Source organism: Melospiza melodia, chromosome 6 (assembly GCF_035770615.1).
Source record: "Melospiza melodia melodia isolate bMelMel2 chromosome 6, bMelMel2.pri, whole genome shotgun sequence".
Classification (NCBI taxonomy): domain Eukaryota; kingdom Metazoa; phylum Chordata; class Aves; order Passeriformes; family Passerellidae; genus Melospiza; species Melospiza melodia.
The window spans coordinates 24,377,624-24,404,590 of record NC_086199.1 but is presented as its reverse complement, the minus strand read 5'-3'; the positions used below and the strand labels follow the sequence as shown (position 1 = coordinate 24,404,590).

Genomic DNA, 26,967 nt, shown 5'->3' with positions numbered 1-26,967 from the left:
AGTTACCAGCCTACCAGCTGTCAGGCTCCTGACTCACATGTAGTGCAAACTTGACTATTTAATATCCTCCACTTCACAGCAAAATTTCAAAGTCCTTTTAGGGCTTATGGGCTTTTTTTGATACCATCTTATTGCAGTATTTCCTAAGAGCACCTTTGAGGTAGTATTTTCAAGGTATTGATGCTGCCTGGCCCTTGAGTGCACTCAGCAGCATGAGGGGACGCTCTTCAAAGCCATCCTGAGTGCAGGCTGAGGCCTGAGAGGTCTCCAGGACCTGTGAGAAACATTCGTGGTGAAAACCAAGGTCAGAGCTACATGCCTTTGGGAACATTGGACATGTTTATCACTGGGGTGGAGGCAGTGGGAGGGAACGGGTAGGGAATGTTTGGTTTTTCGCTGGATTTTTTTTTTTTTTTTTTTTTTTTTTTTTGTTCCTTTAGGTGGAAGGTTTTGCTATGTTGTTCAGTTATTGCTTCAGGTGGAAAATCATTTCCCACCTAGCAGCAAAAGTATGCCTGGCAAGGTGAGAAGTGTTTAGGAGCAACACTTCATAGAGTTGATTTTCAGCCAAAGTCAAGTCCTTCTGGGAGCTGTTACAACTGGGGATATTTCTCTGCAGGATTGAAGCTACTCTGGTGACTGAGAAAACCTCTTGCTCTCTACTGAGCTGGACAAGTGATATCAATTCATGTCACTTTTCCTTCTGCCTAGACACAGTTGAGGCAGGTCCCTGAAGCTCTCAGACCCAAGATGGAGCGGGAGAGAGGCCATGTTGCCATAGTAAAGCAAAAGGCTTACTAACAAGAATATGTGAATTATTGAAATTCAGGAACTATTTAAATACTTCTGTGACCCATTCTTCAGGCCTAGAACTCCCATTTATTTTTTTATTATAGCACGGAGAAATAATCTTCAAGTGAATGAAGGAATTTTAATTTAGTAAATTTCAGGAGGGATGAAATAAAAGTATTTTACCAAAACTCATATTGATGAAAGTCTGGAAATTACATGCTTTTGGAAAAAAAAATTATTAAAAGATCTATCAATCACAGTGCCTTTATCTGGAGGAATCACACTGGTTACAAAGTGTATACGTCAGAATCCATTGGTCACTCAGATGCAATCATTATGAGTTAAGACGTATTATTATATTGCAATTGTAGTAGTATATATGTGGTTTTCATGACCAGTCTTCGAAAACGGGCCTGGTTGTAGCCACAGAGAGCCAGTATTTTAGGATCTAAATAAATTATTTTATATTTCATATATTCTGGGAAAAAACTCTGAGCTGGTGTGAACAAGGTAGAATATTTAGTCTATCCTCCAGTTTTTTTACCATATATTTCAGACCCATATATTCACTGAACAGTTTAGCTTCTCATATGTCTTTTTTTTCTTTTAATCTTGTGCCAGGTGTTCAAGAAGTGGGCAGCAGTGGTATTTCAGTAACCTGCTTTCGACATTATTTGCATACCTTTGTGTTTTTCCATGGTGATCAATGCTCAACTGTAGTGGAACTTCAGTCAGTAAATTTTAGGTGCAACTACTAGAGTAATTTTTTTTAATTAGTCCATTCTGGGAATTTTTATGTCCCTTTATGAATATTTATATTTTCAGTATGTCTTCATTTAATTGAGAAGATTTTTCACATTGTTTTCAGATAATCACAGGTAGTATGCACGATGTTATGTCAACACTCTGACCTTTTAACTTCTCCATTTCTCTTAGTTCATCCACATTTTCTTTGTTCATGTATATTACGTTTTAGTTTATTTATGGTTTTCCTTCATGGGCTGTTGGAACAGTCAGTGTTTTCCATGCAAATACCTTAATAAACTGCAGAGAAAGAAAATATGCTATTGCATACTAGCAGGTATGTAGACTGTCTTGAACACTTTAATCAGTGTGCATGGCTACTAGAAATCCACACTGAAATAATGTTTGGTTTGTCCAGAACTTTCTGACACACAAATACAAAGCATTTAGTACTATATTCTGGTTTGTGCACTGAAAGAGTGTTGGGTCTGTGCTCTTTGATTTGGAATCTCTATGAACTTACCTCAAAATCCTGGATAAAACTGAATGGAGACATTTAGAATTGATTAGCATGTGCAAATCATATTACTAAGTAATCCTGCTGATTTACTGATTTTAATTTTTGAATTGTATTGGTTTTATTCCTTTCATTTTATTGAAAAGTCTTCTTTTGCAAATAAATCCCCTGTAGCTGGTGGTTCTGCTTGCTAAAAGAGAGTCCTATGTACCACAAGTTATTAACACATCAGTAACTTATACTGATTAATTCAACTTTATGTAAATCACAATAAAAACTTTTTGCTGCAGCTCAGAGGTGATCAACAAGATGCTACAGCTGGAAAATACTTCCTCTTGAGTTTTTGCTGAATTTTTTTTTTTACTTTTTCAAATTTTTATGGTTGTTACATACTTCTAGAAGAGCATTGCAGAAAAGGTTTATTCTTTTTGTTCTCTGTCACTTCTGAAGTATAATTTGTTTTGTTACTAGTGCATGTGAGTGCAAATATATGACATATTGAATATATTAATTAATTCTTGCAGCTCAACCTTAGACTGAAATTTAACATGTATAATTTGTTTTTCCCAGGTTATACAAGTCTTTGTCTGAAGGATTGGGTCTGAAGAACCAGCCTAGCTGTGCTTTCAGTACTTCTGAAGGTGGACTGCAGGGAAGGGAGGATGTTGTGACCCTAACCTATGGCCAGATTGAAGAGCTGGCAGCTCAGCTGCAGCAGACTCGATCCGAGCAAAAGCACACTGAGCTGAAGCTCCAGAAAGCCCTGGAAGCTTCGCAGGAGGCCAATGAAAAAGTTCAAAAGTGAGTCACTTGCCTTCCAATAAAAACTGCAGTTGTAATCCACAGGAAGCATTTTTTTCTGGTATTTTGTCTATAACTGAAAGTGTGGCAGTGCTCAGAAAAGGTCCTTTAAAATGATTCTTCCTTTGTCAGCTCATTTCCTACTCAGTGTGAAGCTGATCATTTTAACAGTTTTGTGCTATTAGGCAAGTCAGGGTACCTCTCATTACTGTTAAGGAAATTGCTTCCTACATGTGCAAGGCACAGAGAAAGTCTTTCCATCTCTTATGAATGGTTTTCACTGTTCTTTTACCCTGTGGCAATCCTATGGCTACAGAGTGTTTCCCTTTATAATTGCATGGTAGAATAGTACGGTTCTCATTTTTGGTCTGTTACACATCTGGCAGGTTTCATGCCATGGTAAATGCTTATGGGGTTGTTTGGGGATGGCTTCAAAGTCTCACTGAGAGCCACAGGAAGGCTCTGAGTTGTTGAACAGAGATTGTATTCTCTTTGCCATCATGAGTTTCCCTGTTAAAAGGTTACTGAACTCCAAAACCTGAAGTTCATCTCTAGTGAACTACTTATTGTCATGTTTGTTATTAGTTGTGCCTCTTGACAGTCTGGCGCTTCTCATCTCTGCATTACATTCATCAAGTGCAAAATTCTCCTCTCTCATCCTTCCAAGGTGGTCAATGCTGAGCTGATGCAAATTGTCCTGTCTGTCCATATATGTCTTCAACTTAAATGTCTACAACATATTTACAGAGTAGCCAGAAATCGGCTTATAATATATTGCAAGGACCTAACAAAAGCTTTTCTTTAAAAAAAAGCATATGCTGAGTTCTATTTAAAAATAGTTATATTCCTATCTCTTTTATTTATTCATAGCTGCATAAAATATAATTAAGGTATTTATCTATGAAAATGCATCTTTTTAGTCATCTCTTTAAATCCTCCAGTGATTGTTTGATAATCACTCAAGTCTTTATTCTGAGCGCTTAGACATATTTGAAACTTTGAGAGGTGTGTGCTTGATAAAAATAAACCTATTTTAAAAATTAAGTAGTGGTAAAGAGAATATTGGTAGAAACTTTTTAACTTTTTTAGTTGTTACATCTAGTTTTATTTATAAATTTTATATGTTTATAAATTTTATATGTTTAATAATATAGCTATTTAAGCAGAGGTTGAGTTTTTACTGGTTTTGTTATTTTTTTTCCTAAAGTGAAACAATCTTGTTTAATCCCATGTACCCAGGGTGGCTAAAGTAGAACTGCAGCCACAAACTGAATTAAAGTAGTGGTGATGCACCGCTATAGTGAAAAGAATTTACGTAATTTAACATGCTCAACTACTTGGGAAAATTTTGGTCAGGTTAGTTTTCATTATTGTTAAGATCAGACGACTGAGCCTATAGCAAAATCAAACAATTGGTTGGAGTCTTTTGATGACAATAGCATGCCCTTTTTACCACGAAACTGTGGAAATGCTCTGCGCGTCTTCCCAGCACCCGGAGTCATCCACCCCCATCTTATAATTCAACCTGCAAACAGATTAAGCAGCTGAGTTTGTGGAAAGTGTGTTTACTTTGAGCTAAGAACCCTTGTGTGACACTATAGAGATTCCTCTGACACCTCTGGGAGAGCTACACAGACAGTTCGTACTCATCAGCAGGGAAACCGGGCTGAGAATTCCCAATTTCTTTGTAACCTCAACTGCTTCATACAAATCAGTGTTTGGCAATTAGGCAGGAACTCATTTGTTAGCTTAGCATTTTATTTAGAAGATGTAGGATGTTCTGCATTTCAAAAAGGACTGACAATTTATAAACCTGTCAACAGAAAGGCTTTTTGGTATTAATTACAGTAGTATTAATTATTATCACTGCCTTAAGAGGATGCTTAATGTTGTTTAAAATGTGTCACTAAAATTCATAGACTAAAGACCGTTATAAAATAATCTGGTTTCTTGACTATTTTAAATGCTCAGCTAAAATTTTATTCTGACATATGAAGGAAGTAGTTTTGTCAGCTGCATAGTTTCTCAATATTATTCAGTAAAATAGCAACAGTTGAAAATCAGAATAGTGAAATAATTATGACCTTCATTAAGAAAGAACATTACTATAATTAAGAATGTTGAGAAAAGATGTAATTTGTATCTTCATACAATGTAGTTTACAGTGGTTTTTTATCTTCATACAATGTAGTTTACAGTGGTTTTACACTGCCTTTGCTAATCTGTTCTCTGGCAACACTAAAGAATTTTTTAATATTCTTAAAAACTTCAGTGTTTGCATTCAGCATGATATACAGAGCTTAAAAGAGAGTTGTAATTCTCCACAGCATTTGCATCATGTCAGCCATTTGTGTACCCACCAGTAGTTGCTGCTTTCTAGAGGTGAGACCTGAGTCAGAATAATGGCCCTGTGCTTTCCATCAGGACAAAAAGCATCTAAAAAATTTCTTGATCTTATCCCACACAAAACAGCAGGGGGATGTGAACCAGAAGTGAGATGTTTTGGTATCTACTTATAGTCAACTTGGGTGCAGTAAACATCTGTTTATATTGAAGTAGGGTGAGCATCTCACGTTGGCTAGCTGCAGTGTGAGATATAAATTGAGACTGTCTGCTCTTGCCTCTGAAGATGATTCACCATCCTAACAGGGGTGCTGGTGTAAAACAAGAAACATTTATGATCGATGCTCAGAGGGCGGCCACATAGATTTAGCTGCATTTCCTTGAATCTCTTTTGATTTTGAGACACTATCAAGATACGCTTAGACTTTTAAGAGAGCGCTATACTTTATAAAGCAAGTACATATTCTAACTGGGGTCTGTGTAAATAAATACATGTATGTACACACAAAACAATACATATTTATTCAATATACTATTATGTTCTGCACAGTAATATTTTTAATCAATACTCTGGAATAGCTCTGACTATAATTTTCTGTATTTAATTGATGTTTCTATTTTGTGGTTACAAAGAATTAGGACAGGAGCACAGAATTCACCAGGGATGTTGGTGTAGTACCACAGGCCCCTGCAAGTTTGTCCTGCTTGAGAAGCCAGGAGCCAGCTGGTGCACTCCCTGCAGTGAAATGGGGCTGACCTGCTGAAGGTGGCTCAGAGAGCCTGTGAATTAATTAATACTCTGCCAACAGAGGAAGCAAGGCATTTTGAAAATGTCCTTCCGGCTGGAACCTCTGGGATTGTGGAGTGGTTGCTGATGTCAGTGAGATCAGAGCAGGTTATAATGTAATACCAAATCAATATTAGCCAATTATCAGTAAAGGTTGAGGCCACTTTTGATGTTTTTCCAGGAAATGTTCTATTTTTCTGCAACAGCTTTGCAGCTGGAGTGAATTTTAATGCAATTTGTCTTTTGGGGGCTTCTATTTTTTTCTCATAATTTAATGATTCTAGCTCAGTAAAGCGCAGCTCTGCATGTGAGCACAGCTACACTTGCATAGTCGTGTAGCTGTGTGAAGTGGCAGAGCAGGGTGAGTGGGTAGAATTTCTATATAATCCTCTAAAAATAAACACAAATAATCCACAAAGTAGGAGTGCAGTACTAAAATATACAGGTATGAAAATAAGCATAAATGGTGAGTAGGATCCTGCTTGTGTACTTTGTCAAGGTAGTTCTGACGATGAACAAAGTTAATATAAAAGTGATCTAAACCAGAAGTCATTGCTTCATTTGTCCTTAACTGTTTATTAGAGACCTTTTCAATTTTCTTTTTCTTTCTTTTAAAGAGGAATTCTGGAGAATTACAGCTTTGGATAAAATTTTTTAGTTGATTTAATACATAAGAAAATTAAGTGGTCTTCTGAATTAAATTCTATCCTTAATAACATTGCTTTACCCCTAGGGTCTGGGGTTTTTTTGACCACCTAAATTTCATTGTGACTGGAATACATCCTTTATTTGTTTAGTCCTGAATTTCCCTCCAGCCTTTTTGAAAATGCTTTCTCTGTTTTTGTACTTGTTCACTTGTTTTCTTAGCTGATGCTGATATATAAGTTGATCTATGAAACAGCAATAACAAAGAGTTGACATGGATGAAAACAATACAAAAATGTAAAGAAATAAGAAACAAGCATTTATTAAGTAGTTAGTGTCCCCCTCTTCTGCAAGTAAAACTAATCTGCCTTCTGAGTGCGGGAGCTGTGTGTATTTCACATCAATGTCCAACACGTTCTTCAGTGCTGGCTGGAGGGTCTAATCTTTCCCAGAATGATCAGAGCAGTGCAGTTGAAGAACAAGGATGAATATTTGAATAATCACACCACAATGTGAGGTGACCCTCCGACAGGGGACTGACCACATACACATATGGATTTTGGGAAGAAGCTCTGATGCTCTTTTTTAACACAGCTGTGAGAAGAATGTGGCTAAGACCCAGCAGTCTTTCTTGAGTATAGCTGGCAAAGGAAACCATGAGGAGAAGAGAATTTAACACATGGGTGTAAGGGAGTTCACTTCATTGATGCGATCTGAGGGGAATGTCTAATGACTGGAAGAATCAAACTTGGCAATGAAAACACAAAGCTCTTTTCATCAATTCAAACGCTGACTCTAAAGCTGCAGATGGTTACCTCCAGCCTTGCCTATTCAGTGTGGGGTTGTATAAAATGGCACTTTGGTGAATACTAATAGATCAAAACAAAGATTTAATAACATAAAGATGTGGTGTTCATTTTTAAATGAGGATACAGGTCAGTGTCTCAGAAAAGAGTGAAATAAGTATCTCTATGTATGGGTCTAAAGTCTCTGGAGATTTTTAACTGCAAACATATCTTTAGTTTGCAGATTGTATTCAGTATGGGGAAGCTATGCAGGGAACAGGCTAAAAGCAAGATTTCAGAATTATTATACTAATTGAGCCTCTTTGCAACATGCAAATGTTGTTAACTAGTTATCTCCTTTTAAAATCATACCTACATATATTTAGCTGAAGTATACATTGTATCTTGTATGCGTTGAGCTACTTGTTGTAGGAAAGAATGGAGCTAGTTAATTAGAAATTGCAGGCAGAAGCACTTCACAAAAGAAACAAGTTGTACATTCACTGGGACTTAAAGCTGTTTGTTTTGGAGGAACCACCAAGTCTTAGAGAATTCAGCTGGCTTTATTTTAAATTTGAGAGAGCTGTTTCTTTCAAAACAATAAATATGATTTAATCTCTTTCTTTATTAAGATGTTATATTTAGATGTTAAGACTTTTCTATTAAAACTAAATTGCTTTTTTTGCTGGTTTTTTACTTACAAAATTATACTCTGGTGCATGTCAGATCAAAACATTAAATACTGGAGGCTAGGAGTACAATTTCATAGATACTAATAGTTTCGCTCATTTGTGTCAGTAAATAATTTAGCACATGCCAAAAGTGATTTTCTTTTTAATGATAACTACTGAGCTGCCTGCTGCTGTGAAATTCTGCTGAGTTTGAATAGTTGGTAATCTTTTAATATCATATGGGGAATAATTTAAGTGGTGCTGGCGTTTTGAAATGTAAAGTAAGTCGTGGTGTCTTGTTGAAGAATGTAGATACAGAGCTAGTTTCTTAGTTACAGCAAATTGACTTTGCTCTGTCACACTAAGTTGCATTCATTTGTCCCAGTTAAGGGTATGACCTGTAGTTTGCTGAGAAGCAGATGCTGGTGGGTACATTCAAAAGACAAGTGAGTGAGGGCAAGGTGCTAAGAATCTTGTACTTGCTATAGCAATCCACAGAAGTCAATGGATATCAGAGTTTGTATGGAAGGAAATGGAAAGCAAAGGAAGATGACTTTTGTAGCAGTTTAAGATACGAATGCAAAATTAACAAAGGTTCTGGTTTTCAGATTGGATCAAAACTTATTAAATGGGATTCAAAATGGAAAAAACTCCTTGATGAGGACTGATGTCTTGGCTGTCTCATACAATGGTTAAAAGCAGATTAAAAGCTCCATGGGGCCCATAAGAGATACACAATCTCCACAGGCAGGGTTTTATGGTGTTTAGGAAACCCACACTAGCCAGATGGAAGATTCCCAGACACACAAAACTACCACATACTCTGAAGAATTCTGCAGAGCTGATGCAAATTTTTTTGGCATACCAGACATGAGTAGGAACATGAGAAAGTTCAAAACACAAAATCTAGTAGCTGTAACTCATATCACATACGAAATTATTACCATAGAGTAGCAATTAGAGGCTGTGTGAATGTACCAGATTTAGGGGCAATAGGCTGGAGTAGTCTGGTTTAGTCAGTGAGGAAATAAGACGAATTGAAATGTGTGAAAAAAGTCATGCTTGATATAACTGAAAGCAATACATAGCAGGGTCAGGATTTTTTAGAATACTTGGAATTCTGCACTAACACCAGTGATTCCTCTTAGTAAAATTCCCCTCGGACTTCACTAATATGCATGGTGAAATGATGAATTAAACAGTCTTGTAGAGATACATGTTTGTTGTAATAAAAAAAAAAAATTGAGTAAGCCAATGGGGTTATGTGCAGCCTCAGAGAAATTCAACATATAGACAGAAATCAATTTTCCAGGTCTGAAGGAAATAAAATATTGAACTAATATTCAAATCTAAGGTGAGCTGAACAAATTCAGTCATCGTTGGCATATTCTCTGGACTGCTGTCGTTACACATTTCTGTATCACTAGGCAGATTGTTTTTCCCCTGGTAAGGCTAACATATTATTCATACTGTACAAAAGGAAATATGTAACTTTTGGAAAGCTGGAATGAAATGTATTTTCCTTATTGGATTATATTATCTTTATTGAATTACGCCAGTTTTTAATTGGGCACTTCATGTCGCTAAAAATTTGGAGGCTGTGATGGAGAGAGTGCCTAATAACTCACTATCACTAATACTGTTAACTTCTCTGCCCAAGAATCACTTTGGATAAGCACTTGGGATAGAAGGACTTGGATAAGCATAAGCAGAAAACTTCTAACTGAAAAAAGTTATAAAACAATTGACTTTTTGTCTTTTCTGCCTGGTGTTCCTGGAGACCCAAATGGAGAAGCACATGCTGAGACAGAGTGAGGCATGCTGGTTTCAGAGATCCATGCAGAGCAGTGTGACCTCAGACATTTCTTTCAAAAGTGTCCTTGGCATCTGCCCCCATCCCACCCTTCATTTTCTAAGTCGTTGTTTGGGAGCAGGGATTCTCCTCCAGGGTGTGACAGAATGGATCTCAGTTTTCTCCTCCATTTGTGGAGATTCAGATATCCTGCACCTTGGAGAGGCATTTCAGCCACACAGGTCTGGTCTGGATGCTCCCTGTTCCTTGCTTCAAAGCAGTGCATGTAGCAGAAATTGATGCAGGCTGCTTGGACCAGAGAGGAGCAAATAGTCTACTCACCTCTGAGAAACAAGACCTGTTTCTGACACCTTTAGAGCTTTTTCTCAGTTTAATTCAATGCCTCTTGAACATAAATACAAAACCAGTATCAGAACTTCCAGCTCCCATTTTCCAGGTGGGCACCCTTGATTGCCTCCCACAGAATCACACCTCCAGGTCTAATAGCATTTCATATGTTTCTTTTGTAGAAATTCACAGCTTCAGAAAGAAAAACATAGAAGTGTCTTCAACCCTGGTGTGTACTGTTCCCCTAAAAAGTGGCAGATGTGGGTTAAAATCAAGTTTTCCTTAGCTTGACTGAATGCTCTAACTGGAAGTATTATTTTTTATGTTTGTCTTGAAAAGGAGAACTGGTAGCACTGCTGCTGTCTTTATCACCTTCAAAGAAACTTGTGGCCTTAATTTTAGAAAAGATAGTTTGAGGACTTCTGAACAGCCTGAAGCAAGACACTAAAAGTTAGGCAATGTCCTTAATAGAGCAAGTTGTGGTATCACTCCTGAAAGCCTCATACAATTAAAATGTGTGATATTGCCAGAGCAGATTATAGGATATCCTTCTCCCAGGTATTTTGGGTCTCATAAATTATAGTGAGGCCTGTAGCATCTGGCAGTTTATGATCAGTGCCAGTATTATGCTCAGTGGTGCACTTAACAGATGAAGACAAAAAGTCCCAATCAAAGGAAATGACAGGTATGCCTTTTGTGCATTCCTTGCACAGCCAAGATATCCATTGGCTGCAGGGAGTTTCACATGGATGAAGAATGCAAAACTGCACATACAGGCAAAGTCAAGTATTTATTTTCTTTTTGTAGCTATGGTTTACTTTTACTTAACCTCTGTACATTGTGGATTGCAGTGCAGACATTGTTTTGTTAAAGTATGGGTAGTTACAATATAAACACAAATATTTATTGTCATTTGAATATTTATCATCTCAGCCTTTCATGAAAATAAAAGCAGTGCTGAAACTTCATTCTCTCAAACACTAAAATGTATTCTATGAAAGTCAAATGTTTTCAGAGTCAACATAATCACAGCATCCCAGTTTTGACCTGTGTGTTCATTTACAGTTTACTTATAGCTGCTTCAGAGAGATGGAAGTTTGTAGATTACAACATGGTTTTATTGATTTATCAGTAGCAAAATACACTAAGTATACACTCAGTAAACTGGATCAGCTAGCTCTTGGGCTTGTATTGTATAATATCAGCTTGTTGTGGAATACTTCAGAACAAAATCAGAGTGTTGGCATAGTTAACTTCAGTGGTGTAAACCAGACTTGCAAAGACTAATATTTAGTAAGACCAATAACACAAACAAATTAGATTTTGAAGTTGTTTGCCCAATAGGAAGAAGCACGCTGACACAGTATTTGTAAGCTTATAGTTAACTATTCTATGACAAATTATTAAATAACTTTGAACAGCAGATTGAGTGCTCCTTGAAGAATAGCAAGAAAACTTTTTCTCAGACTTGCTTTTTTTTTTTAAGATGATAAAAAGAGTGTCACAGCAAATACTCATTTAATTTAATATTTTATATCCAAATAAAATAAGTCCATGGCATTTACATTGCCGTTACTAAATAGTATTTGGTTTGTTTGCAAGAGTCATTTATTTGTGGCTTGGCTGAAGGAATAAAAATAAATTTGCGGTTCTTTCTGTTAATACTCATACTGTTTCTTAACATATGCAAAAGATTGAATACTGTAAATGTATATGTAGAAGCTCAAAAAGAAAGCCCAGACTTTCTGAAGCTTCTGAATTACATATAACCTTTTAGAGAATTGCTGGGACAGTTCTTTACATCAACAAAAAGAAATAACTGACTAGGCCAAAAAAGTATTTTATTTTAAGCAAACTTGAAATCATTTAAATTTCCCCACTGCTTGAAATTAAGTATACCTTTACTAAACCAGGGGCTAGTTATCTGAGAAAAAAATAACAATTTGTGTTTCTGAACTACTACTGAGCCATTAATTAATAGTCAGATTTTTCCATAGAGTTGTTTTTTTTAAACAAGGTTTTGTAGAAGGGCAGCATCAACTGCGTTTATGAGAGCTAACAATAGCTATAACCCCATAATCCCCACTGTTGCTTTGTTGGCAAGTTGCTCAACTTTCCTGTTCTACATTATGCTATGATGTGGTTATAAGGATACAGATCCAAACACTGAGCTGTTGGAAGGCATAAATCTTTAGGACCAAATTTTACCATTTTAGTTTCAGATCATGGCATTCTTGCCCATAGAAAGTAACAGAATTCAGCCTTTGAATGAAAGACATTGCAGATATTGTGTATTGTGCAGGTATTGAAATGTGTACAATAAAATTATTTTATTTAGCAATTTACTTTGTGCCTCATGATATATATATTTCTATCATTTCTATTTCAATCCTTGATAAAATGATAATAAATTATTTAAGGGATATAACATATGTGCATCAGATAAAAGGGATATCTAAGTCGTGCACTCAACACAAAAGACATTTTGTAGATTTTACTCCATGCTTTTGAAGAATTTTGTAACTCTTTATGTATGCCAAATTTTTATGCTTTCGTCAACAGAAATTAAAAGGCTTTTCTCCTACAATCTGTCCCACTCATGTCATCACCAGGCAGAATTGCCACCAAGGGAAACTTTAGGAGGAAGAGAGGATGTTTTGTCCGTGGATTTTTTGTTAGTTTTTGATGGAAGACTGTCCTTTATTCTGGAAATACTTTACAGAAGTATGACCAAGTGTGAGTTGTCCTGAAACCACCAGAGGGGTAGAGAGTTCACCTGCCAGTCTGAGCCCATTATGAAGGACTTATCACTAGTAAGAGCTTAGTAAAATTCTTTCCTCTTATGTCCATCCCTGTTTCCATTGCTACTCGATCTCTAAGTGCTGTGGTGGGCATCATTCCAGCTTGGGCAATATCACATCGGTCATAAAATACAACAAACCTATGTAAAACCTACAGCTCTCTATTATCAGCTCTGTGTTCAGCACAAATCCAGAGCACAGCCCCATACCAGCCAGAAGAAAATTGTCTCTACCCCAGCCAAAACCAACACCATAGCGCATCAGTATTTGCAATTGTGCAAACTCATTGTAAACAGGACTTGACCAGAAAGCGTCTGAAGGAAGTGAAGCTTGATTGGAATAAGCAACTGAGAGGTTCAAATTTGACTTTACAAGTCTAACATGCAGAAAGGTGCAATGTGGTGTTTTCAGACTGGTACTTTCAACTTCTAGAGTCTCTTAATAAGGCCATTCTCTGCAGATCTGTAAATAAATCCTAACTGTCCATTTTGAGCAAATTTGAAATGGTTTGTTTTAGATAATAAATTCTTGACATTGCTTTTAAATTTTCCTGAAGATGGATTTAGAACAAACCAAAATCCTCAATAGAGGAGGTCCTTTTTTATCTCCTGAAATACATTTCTGTGGAATATAGTATAAGGAAACTGGCAAGCTGTTGCCAGACACAGTTCAAAGCCCAAATTGAGAAGCGTAGACAAAAAGGCTCTGTATTCAGCAATTTGAGTCTCTAATTCAGGGGGATACTTTTTTATTATTATTATGTTTGTAGACATAAAGAACCCAGATCTGAGACTGTATTTCTCCCAAGAATGTGAGAAACAGTTCAGAGACACAATAAGATTGCCTGGTTCATGGCACTCTAATGATATCAAACATCATTACCAAGGGGCAGGACTAGTGTTCATCGGGAGTTTTCAGGAATTAATATTTCATTAATTATTCATTTTTCATTATTTATTCCTTGAATGAATAAATACTATGACAGAATACTTTCTGTGGGGAAGACATATTACCATAAGGTAAAATTGCTAGTTTTCCATAAGCAGGCAACACAGACTGTCAGGAGGTATTTGACAAGAAAATCCAGGAGACCCTTGCCTATTCATGTCAGCACAAACTTCATGGAAATATAAGGAGTACACTGTAAGGCGTAGGTTCCCATGTCAAGATTTCTCCTAAGAAGAGAGAACAGCTGTGACACCAAATATGGGAAAACAGTACTTGTCAGTGCTAAAAGTAATTCAAGTTTATTATGAAGGTATATAAAAGGTTTTTTTGGCACAAATATAAGCTTTGTATAAAATTGCCATAATAAACTGTTGGATTCAAGCTGGAGTGATAAGGGAAATTTGAAGATTTGTTTAAATAATCTGTTGTGTATAATTTGACTTTAAATATGCCAATATGTCCTCTATTTCAGCTATTGTTCATTTTTGATCTCTGATATCAGCCACATGTGAATGTTCCATCCAATAATAAGAGCCTGATCTCTATGATATGTTGTAGATTTCGATGTACTGAAATATAGCATAGGTGTTTCAGGGTTTATTTTTCTTTTTCAGAAACTCTTTTTTTTTTGGCAGTCAGTGTATGCTGTCCTAAACAAGCATTTGAAAGTAAGGGAGTGATACCTTTCACAAGGTGGCATTAAATCCAGCATAGAAGCCGATTTTGTATTATCCTGTAGTGTGTAGCAATCTACATCAATGCAAAGTAGGGTGAAATGCTGTCAAAATAGACCAACTGTGTTTACTGCTCAGTTTTCCTGCTGCTAGTGATGGCACAAGGTGAATAGTAATGGTGAGCTAGCTCATAATCTTCCAAACAGAAGGTGGAGGGCAAACAGTTTGACAAGATTAGTTATTGTGGACCACAGATAAAGGCTTAATATTTTAGCCAAGGCCTGTGTAAGCCAGCCTTATTTTAAAATATGTCTGCTGTCAAGTGCCCAACTGGCTGTATTTGCTTCTAAGTTTAATCATATACAGAATTACTCTTTTGGGTTGAGAAGATGCTGAAAGGGATTTAATAGGAATGCTTGTTTGGTGACAGTGCTTTTCAGGGGCAGAATGATTTGCCCTGCCAAATTTAAGGCCAGTACATTTAATGGAACATACTTTTTGGAGTGACATTACAAACAGTGTTGGGCAGGCAGGAATTGGCAGCGGTGCCTGTAGTGATTTGATTCAACACTGTGGTCTACCATGGTTTAGAGCTTATTGATGCTGCTAAATCAGTCTCTGAGATGTGTGTTTTAAGACCAGGAAGGACCATTAATACCAGTCAGTCCAGACACTTGTCTGACAGAGGGCACTGAATTGTGCTCAGCATCAGGTTCAAAACTATGGCTGAACTCCAGCGTTTAGAAAGACACCCAGACTCTGATCCAAAAAATGCAGAGGGAACTTGGTTAAGAAGAGGAAGGCAGCTGTGACTGGAGCCACATGTAGTCTTTATCACTATGATGGTTTATGAAAGAATTGTTACAGACCATTAAATTCAACGGGCAGTGATTTTTACTGAGAAGATAAAAAGCTATTGTTAAAAAGGAAGGCTTTTGAGGTAGCAAAAATAATACCTGAATTGAGGAATAAGGGTAATTAAAAATTAGCTGAATCAGCCAGGAGTAAGAGGGTGATGGCTGTGTAACGTGGTAGATAGGTCATGCACTGCAAGGTCATATCCTTGACACCAGGCTTCAAAACATGGAATATTTAAGTATTTTATTCAAAGCAGCCTAAAATTTTGAAACTGAGAGCAAGCCACCCCAACACCCAGTGTTAGCACAGTGCTATTCCCTTGAGAGGGAAGCAGCTGGGGTCCAGTTCCCCTGTGCAGATAATAGAGCTGAACCAGTTTGCTCCAGCCTCCTGAGTAAATTATCCTATCCAAGTGACTGGTTTCTGGGCAAGACCAGTATCACAGCAGCCTCTCTTCTCTTTGTCATTTGTTTCCTTGAATTGACAGAAAATGCCAGAAAACAAGTATGCCATTTAGAATTTTATGAAGTTTATCTGAGAGGAAAGCTGAAGGAAAGGAGGGGAAAAGGAATTGAGTTGTTTTATTCTAAATGAAATTAAGTGAATTTGTTTGTATGAACACTCACCAAACAACCATTAACTGAACTCTACTGCTAAACTGCTTGCAGTGCTTTTGTCCAATGCATTTTATTTATCTAATATATTTTCAAAAGCTTGGTTTCTAAAGGGAATTAGTGTCAGCAAAACACATTCCACAAGAAGCCAGAAATCATGCAAGTAAGGCCATCTTCATAGCCTGAGCCTAATCTTATCTACTGGAAAGATAACCAAGGGCTATAGCTTAGGTTTATAAGCCTTTATATAGCATTTCAAAATCCAGGATGATTTTGTTTTTATCACTTAACTCCTCCATTTGCAGGTAGAAACCATTGTTTTTGGCTAGTCTGTATATTGCGTTGCAGATTAGGACATGGGCTACTTGAAGGGTGCCCTTTTCTGTCAGTTGGGTGTCCATTTTATCTCTTCCTGGGGCACGATTCCCAGGAAGGTCACTCCATGACTGTATAGCTGTCATATTCAGAACTTGGGAGTAAAGGCCACTGTTGTCTTTGGGGTGAGTTCCTTTGGCCAAAGGTGGAGCAGTGTGGAAGGATGTACCAACCCCTGTGGATTTATGCAGTTGCAGAGTTTTTCCTGATCCCAAGCCACAGGTTAGAGTTAGTCTTCTTCAGCAGAATGTGTGAAAGAGGGAAGCAGGCCAAAAATGTGCACAGGAGTGGGCAGTAGAGAATGGTGGGGAGCATTCTTGCACCAGTCTGTTCAGCTTCTGAGCTCCCAGAGCAAACTTCTCTGTCAGTTAGGATTTTAAGTCTGCTGTGTGGAGACCAAGTCTAAAACCAAAATTGTTTTTACTCACAGGAGTAAAGCTTTGCTAAAAGTCAGAGCTGATTGTCAAGCAATTCAGGATCTGTGTAAGAACACTCCACATAACAACATACTCTCCATCCAAGCATTGACAGCTGTGTGCACAGGTGACAAGGGAACACAGTTTGAAATAGCTGGAAGAAAGTTTGAGAATGGTTGAGAATTTGCCTTGGGGAAGACTCACCTAGTAATGATCCTTTTCAGATATTCCTGTTCTTTCCTCTAAAGATGAGGATCTTCTTAAAGTTTAGCAACATGTTCAAAAGGACATAATTATACCTGTAACATCATAGCAGCAAGCCCTTTATGGAATTATTTTTATTTCTGTATAGAGCGCAGATTCAACTCCTTAATTCCAAATTTGTTTGAAGAAACCATTAAGCCACTGCAATTCAAGACTCTTAACATTGTGTCTTTTGCTAACTTAAAAATAATGATTGGATGTCCCTTTCCTAAATTGTGTGTTTTATTTATTTTTTCCATTTCCTGGGAGCATTACAGAAGTATGTAGTGTAGATAAAAAATGTTTCTAGCATCATCTTTGTGCTTTTCGTTGATGCAAATTCCATCTATCTTGAAAAGCATTGGACATTTTTACTTTTTACTTTTGGATATATGTAAATCAATAGGAATGAAACCAAAGTTGAGCCTATCTGTTTGAATCCATAGATTTTTCCTGAATTTTATATGTCCTTTTGTACTCACTTTGCATGCATGCATAAAATAATTGTATAAAGAATGCTGATAAGGCATTTATTGAGAGAATTTATTTGTTAAGGGACAGATTTTCTAGAAGCATTTGAAGAACCAAGGAATAATGAAGGTCATCTACTGTGGTTTTCAAAAATTTCTAAGGAAGAAATTGAAATCTGTGAGAATGGGGAGTGAGGCCTTAAGAGGCTTTGTAAAGCATTCCAAAAGGTGTGTGTCTGTCCTTGCACATTTGGACCTTCAGCACTACCATAGAATGGCCTGTCCACCTTATCATTCTTCTGTCTGATCTAAAATATGAACTCAAATGCTTTCTTCTTAAATTACTTAATTAGTTGCTTCATGAGATGCAAATTCAGTGAGTGTCCTTGCTTACATCTCAGGAGAAAGAGCAATGTTGCACATTTAGCTTATACTATGAGGACTCTTCACAAGCAAAAAGGCAAATCTCATTAGAATGTTGGAATTGGTTAGAATTTGTCTTAGAATACAATAAAATGTGCTGCTTTCAGTTAAGTAAAATCTGGTGAAATTACACAAAGCAACAGAAGTTGGTTTTTTCATGTCTTCCATATTTTGAATAAAACCCTGCAAACACTGAGACTAGTTCCCATTCTTCTGGTTAAATTACCTTTGATCTTGAGGTATAAAACTATTACTGCAGTTTTCCACATTAAAATGCTCAGTCTCCAGAGGGAGCTGCCTGCAGTGTCCTGCTGGGCTGGGCACAAAGCCTTATCAACAAGGGCTGGCTCTGCCACCCTCACCCCTCACAGGTAGCACCTCACTGGCACAAACAGCCTTTTTAGCTGCCTTTTGTTACTCACAAAGAAAATGTTGCTTAGTGTGAGTTGGGATGACAGAGTTGGGCCTTTGGTGAACAAAGAGTCCAGGATTATCATTCCAAAAAGCCCCCTGAGGCCTGTATCAAGAGTTATTAACCACTGATTCAGCACATAGCATTATTTTGTAGGCTTAAGTGGGATTTCAGTGGTATATTGGGTCTTGTGTCTGTGTAGGGGTAAATTTTGCCCTCTGTTATTTTATCTTATAAATAGCTGCTGCCATTTCTCTTTTACATTTTTACTTAAATCTCTTTTGAAGTACAATATCTTAATTCACTGCTACCTTTTTTTTTCCTCCTGATAAAGAATAAATAAATTTCAAAATTCACATATGACTGAAACAAAAGGCAAATAAGCTCTGCGTGGTGTGTATTTGGGGAGGAATACCTCATTTTGATGATTTCAGTCATCATTCGTTTGAAAAGCAGAAACTATGATTGTTAAGCCTCATTATTTTCAATGAAGCCTGACAGTTTCAAGGTTAAACAGAAGACAGCTACTTTCATCCCAGTGGTATTTCTCTTCAAACATGGGCAGCTCTTCACTGACTTGTTCTGCTCTGGTGTGCAGTGCCAGTGCTTGGTCACAGAGTGGTGCACATCTAAACCCAGTTGTAGGACAGTGTGTTAGCTGTGACATCCAACTTGTTTTTCCCCAAAAGGAGCCTCAATTACTGAAGTCATTCCCCCCCGCCACCCCCTGCCTTGTATAAGCCACACAATATTTCTTTTTAACTGAACAGTGATTTAAATAAGCCATGATCTCAGATTTTACAGGTTTTATACTGTCTCCCAGAAAAACAATTTTCAGCCCAAGCCTTCTGTTTGTCCAAACAGTTTGAAATGTTTCTCCAGTGCTTTTATGTCTCTGAAGTACATTAGAGAGGGTGCTAGTTTGAAAGGGACCTCCAGCAAGAGTTAAAATGGCTGAGAAAGCTGCTGTGCTTCTGAATACACATGCTAGTGAAAGAGAACTAATTGCCATTGCTTTCTGAAATTGCACATGGACTGACAGCAGATGTAACTGGGAAACCTCTCAATAAGAGAGGCTGACAAAACTGACTGATCAGTAACTGAGTTAAAATCCAGAAAACATTGATGTATCCATGTGAGAAAACTTACAGGAGCAAATAACTTGTGAAATCCCCGACTTTATACCTGCATGGACTGACAGCACTGAGATATGGCTGTTTGGGTGCTGCCTCTATAAGACAAAGTGTAGTAGAAGTTATTTTACAAAGCCAGGGGGAAATGCACTAGTTGGTTAAGAAGGAGAAGTGACTATTGGAAAACTGAAGGGAGAGGAGCAGTTTTTTAGCAGTTGCTACCTAAGCAGCAGCTTTGTACCTGTGCACTCATTCCCTCAGAGTCCCTGTGTAAGAGCTAGAATGAGCTGAACTTTCCACATACTTTTCCTGCTGTCTGATGATTACATTTGGGTGGTGAATTCTTAATCTCATTTCAGGAATTAAGTCACCTGGTGAGTACAATGAAAGGTGTAGCTTCATCGTGCTTGGTGGTTCCTGGAAAACAAGTGTGTTTCAATACGTACCAAGCACATTAGTCATGACCTGTGGCAATTAATCCATGTTGACTAGTTTACGTGCACTGAAGTTACTAATGCATTCGTGAGATAAAATGCATTTTGCAATTTTGATAAAGCTGTGTTATTTTTATTTCCTATCTGCATTTCTCATGTTGTATAATATTTTTTTTAATTGTCTTTCAAGATAAGAAAAAAATGGTTAACTTTGTAACAAAGAAGACAACTATTTGAACCTACAGCTCTGTTTATCCATTGTGGAAGCTGTGTGTATAATATTCTGGACGTGGCTCTGAAAGTGCTCTGCTACACACTGTCTGCTTTTATACAGATAGTTTATTTGTGGGAGAGTTTTCATTGAAGGATACCATAAAATACAGACAGATTGAAAAAATAGCTTGAATACATGATTTCTGGAATGCTGAAGATAAATGTGTGTAGATACAAAATGATGAAGAAATTTAGTCCTTTGCCTTTGTCTACATACTTTAACAAAAGAAAGATCAAATTAAGCCAGTGAGATTGAACATGTTTATAGTGCCTGTGCCTCAAATCTAAGAGGATTGGGCAGCTCTCTGTCCTACTTACTTAGACTGTTAATTTTTCTGTAGTTGTATTGACACAAGAATCACGCAGGCCACCTTAAAAATATCATCATCCACATCCTTAGAAACTTGGCTTGTTGAGTATTTTGAGAAAGTTTTTACATAAAACACATCAGCCTTTAGACATAAATTTATAAACTGAACAGTAAAAGTATCTGTTGGATAATAGGCAAGATAGTATTTAAGGGGAAGCAATAGTTAAGTGCTACATTTAACGAGAGCATGGACAGCTCATATTTTTTAAAGTATAAAAATTAATTGTCCTGCTTACACCAAAGTGTATATTGTACCACAGGATTGCTGCACAGGGTTTTGTATAAATGCCATACAGGGACCTCAGATACTCCATGCACTACAAAGGAAAAGTGAGTTGATATATATCACTGGCTGCAGATGGGTTGGGTTGTAGGTTAAAAAGTTTTTCACAAGTTGTCTGCATTTTCCCTTAATGTCTGTCTTTTACAGTAGTGCTTTGTTTCTGAGCGTGACCACCACCAGGACAGCTTGGTTCAGTGCAAACACTGTCTCTTTCAGCCAGAACATTCCTAACATTAGCTTCCTTTTTTTTTCTCTCCTCTCCCTCTCCCCTGCCCCCTCTCAGGTTGGAAAGGCTGGTGGACGTCCTGAGGAAGAAGGTTGGAGCAGGGACCATTAGGACCGTGATCTGATTGAAAGCTGTAGTCTAAGGAAGCTTTCACATCTGGTGACCAGGCTGCTTCATTCAGCACTGTGTAAACACTGAAGCCTTAACTTAGCAAACAGTTGTTAGAAGTGGGACACTCCAGCGACATTCCAAGCTGAGATAAAATCAAATCATAAATGTTTAACTACTTTGCTGCTGAGTTCTGTGATTTGTTAAAATGTTTCACTGCAAACATGTGTTTGTTTTTGACCAAATGCGTTGTGGCACACTGTATTGTGAAAAATTATGTAGATGCTTATTTTAACACTCTGTCCTCTCCATGTTAGACTATACTCTGCTGCAAGGCATAGAATTTTTAAATACTGCGGGCTTCAGGTTCAAAATGCTGCAAAGTAGTTTCAAAATTTAAATCCCTTATTTTATTTTTGAGGCTGCAAATAGTCCAGTATTTGTATGTTAAATATATTAATTGATAAAGTAGGTTGACATTCAAGAAATATCTCTGGCTGGTATAGTGGATATTTTTTCCTCCTTACTCATAGCCCATTGAATTGCAGGTGGTAACTGTGGCTACATCAAAGGGCAGGATAAATGTATACCTTTATACAACAGTTGAATAGCTTCTGCTAGTACATGGCATTTTCAGTGCACATTAAAACGAAATTTACATTTAGGTTTCAATGGAAATACAGCTTAAAAAATTGCAACATGAAAGCCTTGTGACATTGTACAGTATCTCAGACAGTGTATTGTTTTTAGTCACTCTTCTGTCCTTTTAAATGAGGGAAAAGCTCTCAGATTTCAGAAAACACCTTATAAATTAAAAAGTCACCTTTTCAGTGTTTGCCTCTTCTCATCCCATTCCTACAAGACTCTGATTGCCCTGCAGTGCAGGAGTATCATCCAAGTTGGGTTTGAAGCTAAACTGTCAATCCTCAGCTTTTTGTACTCATGAAGTGCCCTAGAACTAAAAGGCTGAAGCATAGAATCTTACAGGGAGGGGAGAAACTGAGGGCTGAGGAGGAAAATTTGGGGTACACAGACATTACAGACTCTAAGATACATTAGAGTTGAACTTAGACTTTTGTTTGTGACCCAACCATCTCCCGTTGTCAGGCCAGTACTCTTATAATCCTGCTCAAGAAAGCAGCTGTAATCTCTGAGAACCCCAAATGCAATAAAGAATCTCAGCAGCCAGCTGGACTTTAGTGTCTCCTCAGGAGCAGCCAACTCAGACAAGGTGGATGTAGCTCCTGAGGCTTACACTTGTCTGCTTTGCTTTGTGTTTAATGTTGTTACATGGTTTTACTTCTTAATGCTTGCTTGTTCAGACGTTGTGATGGTGCAGTCTATCTGGAGAAAATGACATTTTAATTTTAGGTGTAGGTGTAGAGAGAAACATTTTAATGTCTGGTTTTTTCTTTCAAACACTTAAATGTTAAACCTTCTTCAACTGCAGACCTAAGCCCCTCCTGGTTTCAGTTGACCAAACCTAACCTCTTGCAGGGAGATAAGTAGCATCCCTCCAAGCCACGTTTACCCAAGTCACTTCTAGAAACTTCTGAAGTGCTCCTTTTTGACCTTTGGTCAATCCTAAGATAGCCAGTGAGTCTGGAGCCTCTCCCCCACACCTGTTCAGTGGGAAGAAATTTTAATTCTTGCAAACCAGAGTTTTGCCACCCCCCAGATTCCAGCCCCTTCACTGTCTCCCGTGTGCTGCTGTTCAGCTCTTTGGGTGACTCAACAGCTCCTTGTCCTACTGTCCTCACTGAGCTTTGTGCACAAAGTGGATGACAAGATCTCCTGAGCAGTCAGTGCTATTGAACCATTTCTGCTGTAAGGAGGTAGCGAGGAAGAAATAAAGACAAAAATGTAAGGACTACCATGCCATCCTAGACCAAAGCCCAAGGACTGCCTTTGGCAATAACAAATAGAAGATGCCTAAGAAAGGGTAAAAAGTCAGGCCAGCTCTAGTGGCCACTCTCCCAGCTGATGTCCCAGCAGTTTGTTAGTTAAAGGCTTTCTAAGCCAGAGATGGTGTCTTTGTATTTAGCAGCATTTTTTCATGACCTGTTTTTTAATCCATAAAAATTTTTTGTATCTACTTGTTCCTTTCACAAGGTCTTATGCAGTTAATGATGCATTGAGTGAAAAAATACTTCCCTTTCTCTTATGAACCAGCTCTGTTCATTTGCTATCGTCTAGTTTTTGTACATGAGAAATGGTGAGGAACCATTCCCTGTTCATATTTCCATGTCCCATGTGATTGTACATATTTGGCATAATTTCCCCCACTCTCTCTTTTCCAGAGAGAATCCCTAGTCTCATTTAAAGGATCTGTCCCATGTTTTTAATTGGCCTTGTCATACTAATCTGGTTTTTTCCCAGCTCTGCAGTGTTTTTACCAAGATGCAACATGTTTTGTGCCTAGTGTTCAAGATACAGACAAAATGTGACTTTAATGGTTGTCACAATGATGTTGTCTGTTTTATCTCTGTGCTGTTTGTAACCATTTTTAGCATTGGATTGCTTTATGACAGATTATTTATTGGTACTAATATTTCTGTAGCAAAATGACTACTCTAGATCTCCTTCCTCAGTTGTAATGTTCAGAGTTCATTGTAGCCTGTATGAAGACAGAACTGTTTTCTGAATAACCCAGGATTTATGGGTACTGAATGTCACCTGTTGTTTTAGCATTCCCTACTGACGTGAGCTCTTATTCCATCCCTTCTCACAGCTCCTCTTTAATACTCACAGTAGCAAAGTATCAACAGCATCTCCAAGCTGAATATGGTGATATGAAATACTGCCATCTCCAAATTAGCCCCCTCTTAGAGGTGATTTCTTAGTTAAGTTAAACATGGCCTCTGGGACAAAGATCCCTGTAAGGCAATAAGGTAGCTTTTCCTTCACTGTGAGAATGAAACATTTTTTCTTAAAAATTGCTTTAATTTCACTTTGAAGTACTTATTTTTCAGTGTAAAAGTATTAGTTACTGCTTGGCAGCTTTTATGAGGAAGTTGTTTGCTACTTTGAAAATGCAAGTGTACTAAATCAGGGCTTGTGCTCCATGCATGAATGTGCTGAGTTCCTCCTTCCCCTTGGAGTGTCAAAAGCTCCTCACCTTTCCCCAAGTATTTCTGTATCCAAGTGAATAATCTTGTGAATGCAGGCTTCCTATGGCCAGACTGTATGACCTCCAGCCTCTTGTGTCCATTGGCTTTGTTTGGGAAAGTAGGGTGGGCCATGCAAAAGCCATCTAGCAGGCTTGTTGTCAGATACATCTGATTGCAGGTAATACTTGATTCAGTAAAATTAAGTTATAGTTATGCTCCATAATTTTCCTTTCAACACATTATACCCAAGCTGAAAAAATAGTTCCTGACTCTGTCTTTTGTCTTGCACCAAGCAGCCTGGAATTCAGTGATAATTTAGGTTAGGGTGTTTTGTCATAAATTGCAAATGTGCATAAATGTATTTTATTTGTAATTAAATCAGATGCGTTGATTTTTAAAATTCAGCTGGAAATATTTTTATTCTTTGGAAAGGACCATGGGAAATTTGCTATGTTGAGAGTAGAAAGATTCAAAACCAGTTGAGTTCCCCTCTTCCTTGCTAACAACCTGGTGTGTGGTCTTTGGCAAATTCCTTAGTGACTGTCATTAAAGGTATGCAGTCCCTGAAGAGGTTCCTGGGCTCCTCCAGGGTGTTTGCAAAAGTATCTATGTGGTTAATGTCAAAGCACTTTCACTTCTTCACCTGCTGAAGTGAGCAGCATAAATCACATAGGTCTGGTAGTGGAGGCCCAGCCTTTAGTGCCCTCAGCAGAACTTCTGGTCCTGTTGAGCCCAGCCTAACTTTAGCCTCTCAGTGTAATGAGGGCAGGAAATCTGCTCTGGTCAGCAGAAAGAGGCGATAATGACAACATGGGTTAATGGGCTTATCATATGGATTATTCATTGAGAACTGATTGATGCCTGTGCAGAGCTCTGAAAGTGAAAAGAAGCCTGCTCTCATACAACAGACAAATGCAATTGTCACTTCTATCCTAATATATGTGAGAAGGATGAGATTGCATCCAATTATGTACCAGGAGTAGCAATTCATTTCCCTCCTGATGGAAAAACAGTTCATGATAAAAGATAGTTCACCATAGGTGCATCTTATGGTGACAGCTGTAATTACTGGTCAAATTAGGGTCCCTGCTGTCTTGAATAGAACAGAGATATTCAGAAATATTCTTCCCCTGTGAGATTTTGTGTCTTTCTCTTGATGATCCTGCAGTACGTTATGTGTTGGGAGCCATTTCTGGTATATGCCAGGGTAAAATATGTAAATAGCATCATGTTGGCTCGGGATAAGAGCATTATTAATGCTTTTCAGCACTGTAATTATATTCCTAGTAAGCCTTCCCTAAGCCCTCACTAATTAACAATATTGTGACAAATCAACTTTAACAGAAAAGAACTGTGGACCTTTAGTCTTTTAGTACTATTTTTCATGCAGCCTGCAGCTGAAAACTGGTGGCATGGCTTTCTGTACTTGTGTTGAGAAAACTGCTGATACTGAAAAGTTTAAAGACAGCTCAGTCTTGTTTGTGGAGTCCTATAGCTGAATTCTATTTTGTTCCTCTTTAAATACATTAATGGCAAAGTGAAATTCGCTAGTTAATCATTAATGTTAAGGAATATTAAAACTGTTTTTATAAATAAGCTATCATATTGAAATGGTTTGGTGATGTCAGTATGTTGTCATATGCATGCTTATTTATTTGTTTATTCCAAATCAGGAACATTTTACAAAACTGACTTTATATATAGTCTTACCAGATGTTATAACACCTTTAATCCATGTACACAAATGAACTTACCATCTAAACGTCAGGATTTCTCTGTGCCTGTATTTCTTTCAATTAGAATTAGGCTCTTGGTTTTGTTGAGTTTTCTTCTTCTTAACTTCTGCTGCTGAAGATTTTTCTCCCATGCAAGAATCAGATGGAAGGCACATGAAATCAGTGCTGGGCAGTTTCCCTTTCATGGGCTGCCTCTTATCGCTGCAACATTTCACATCAGGTCTGCACAACTGGACTTTCTCTGTTTGTTCTTCTCATGCATTGGTAAATAAAATGTATTCACAAGTTCAAAAAGACAAAGTAGTGTTCTCATATTAGGTCGATTATAAGTCAGCTGTTGAGCTTCAGTGTTCTAAACATTTCATTCTTCAGTTTTGTTGGGAGCCCACGTGTTCTGGGAGGCTTTTAAACAAATACTTGAAATGGTTGAAAGATTTACATTGCCAGTGCCTAGCTAAATATGTAGTCTTTAGAAAAGACATGGTTTATTTTGGCACCATTTGACAAACTCAAATATTTTAAACATTTGTTAAGTTTGAGCTTGCACATTTGAACTAAAAGTTTGCATTCCAAAATTGCATCTCAGGTTACCTGTCTCTCTCTCTTTTGTATTTTATAATCCCTTTATTAAAATAGTCTACAAAAGAAGTTGGGTACAGAGTGTCATTTTTTATTGTTAATTATAAAATATTGTTATTAAAAATCAATTTTAAGGTAACATGTACCTGGTAACTCTATTCAACTAAATGTCAGAAATACAAAGCCAGAAGTGTTTTCAGAATTTAGGATTTTATGTTAGTAGCCAAGACTTCATTGTAAAATTAATGGAACACAG

At 37.5% G+C, this 26,967-nt stretch overlaps 1 protein-coding gene across 2 annotated transcripts in view; it reads left to right on the top strand.

Annotated features, from left to right (window-relative positions):
- The window catches only part of MIPOL1 (mirror-image polydactyly 1), a 185,144-nt gene extending 158,389 nt beyond the window's left edge, over positions 1 to 26,755 (top strand). For both annotated transcript variants that reach the window (XM_063160344.1, XM_063160345.1), the window contains exons 13-14: positions 2,624 to 2,854; positions 21,236 to 26,755. In XM_063160344.1, the coding sequence (XP_063016414.1) occupies positions 2,624 to 2,854; positions 21,236 to 21,302 (298 nt within the window). In that variant the 3' untranslated portion in view covers positions 21,303 to 26,755. The remainder of the gene's footprint in view (positions 1 to 2,623; positions 2,855 to 21,235) is intronic.
- The last annotated feature ends 212 nt before the right edge of the window (positions 26,756 to 26,967 follow it).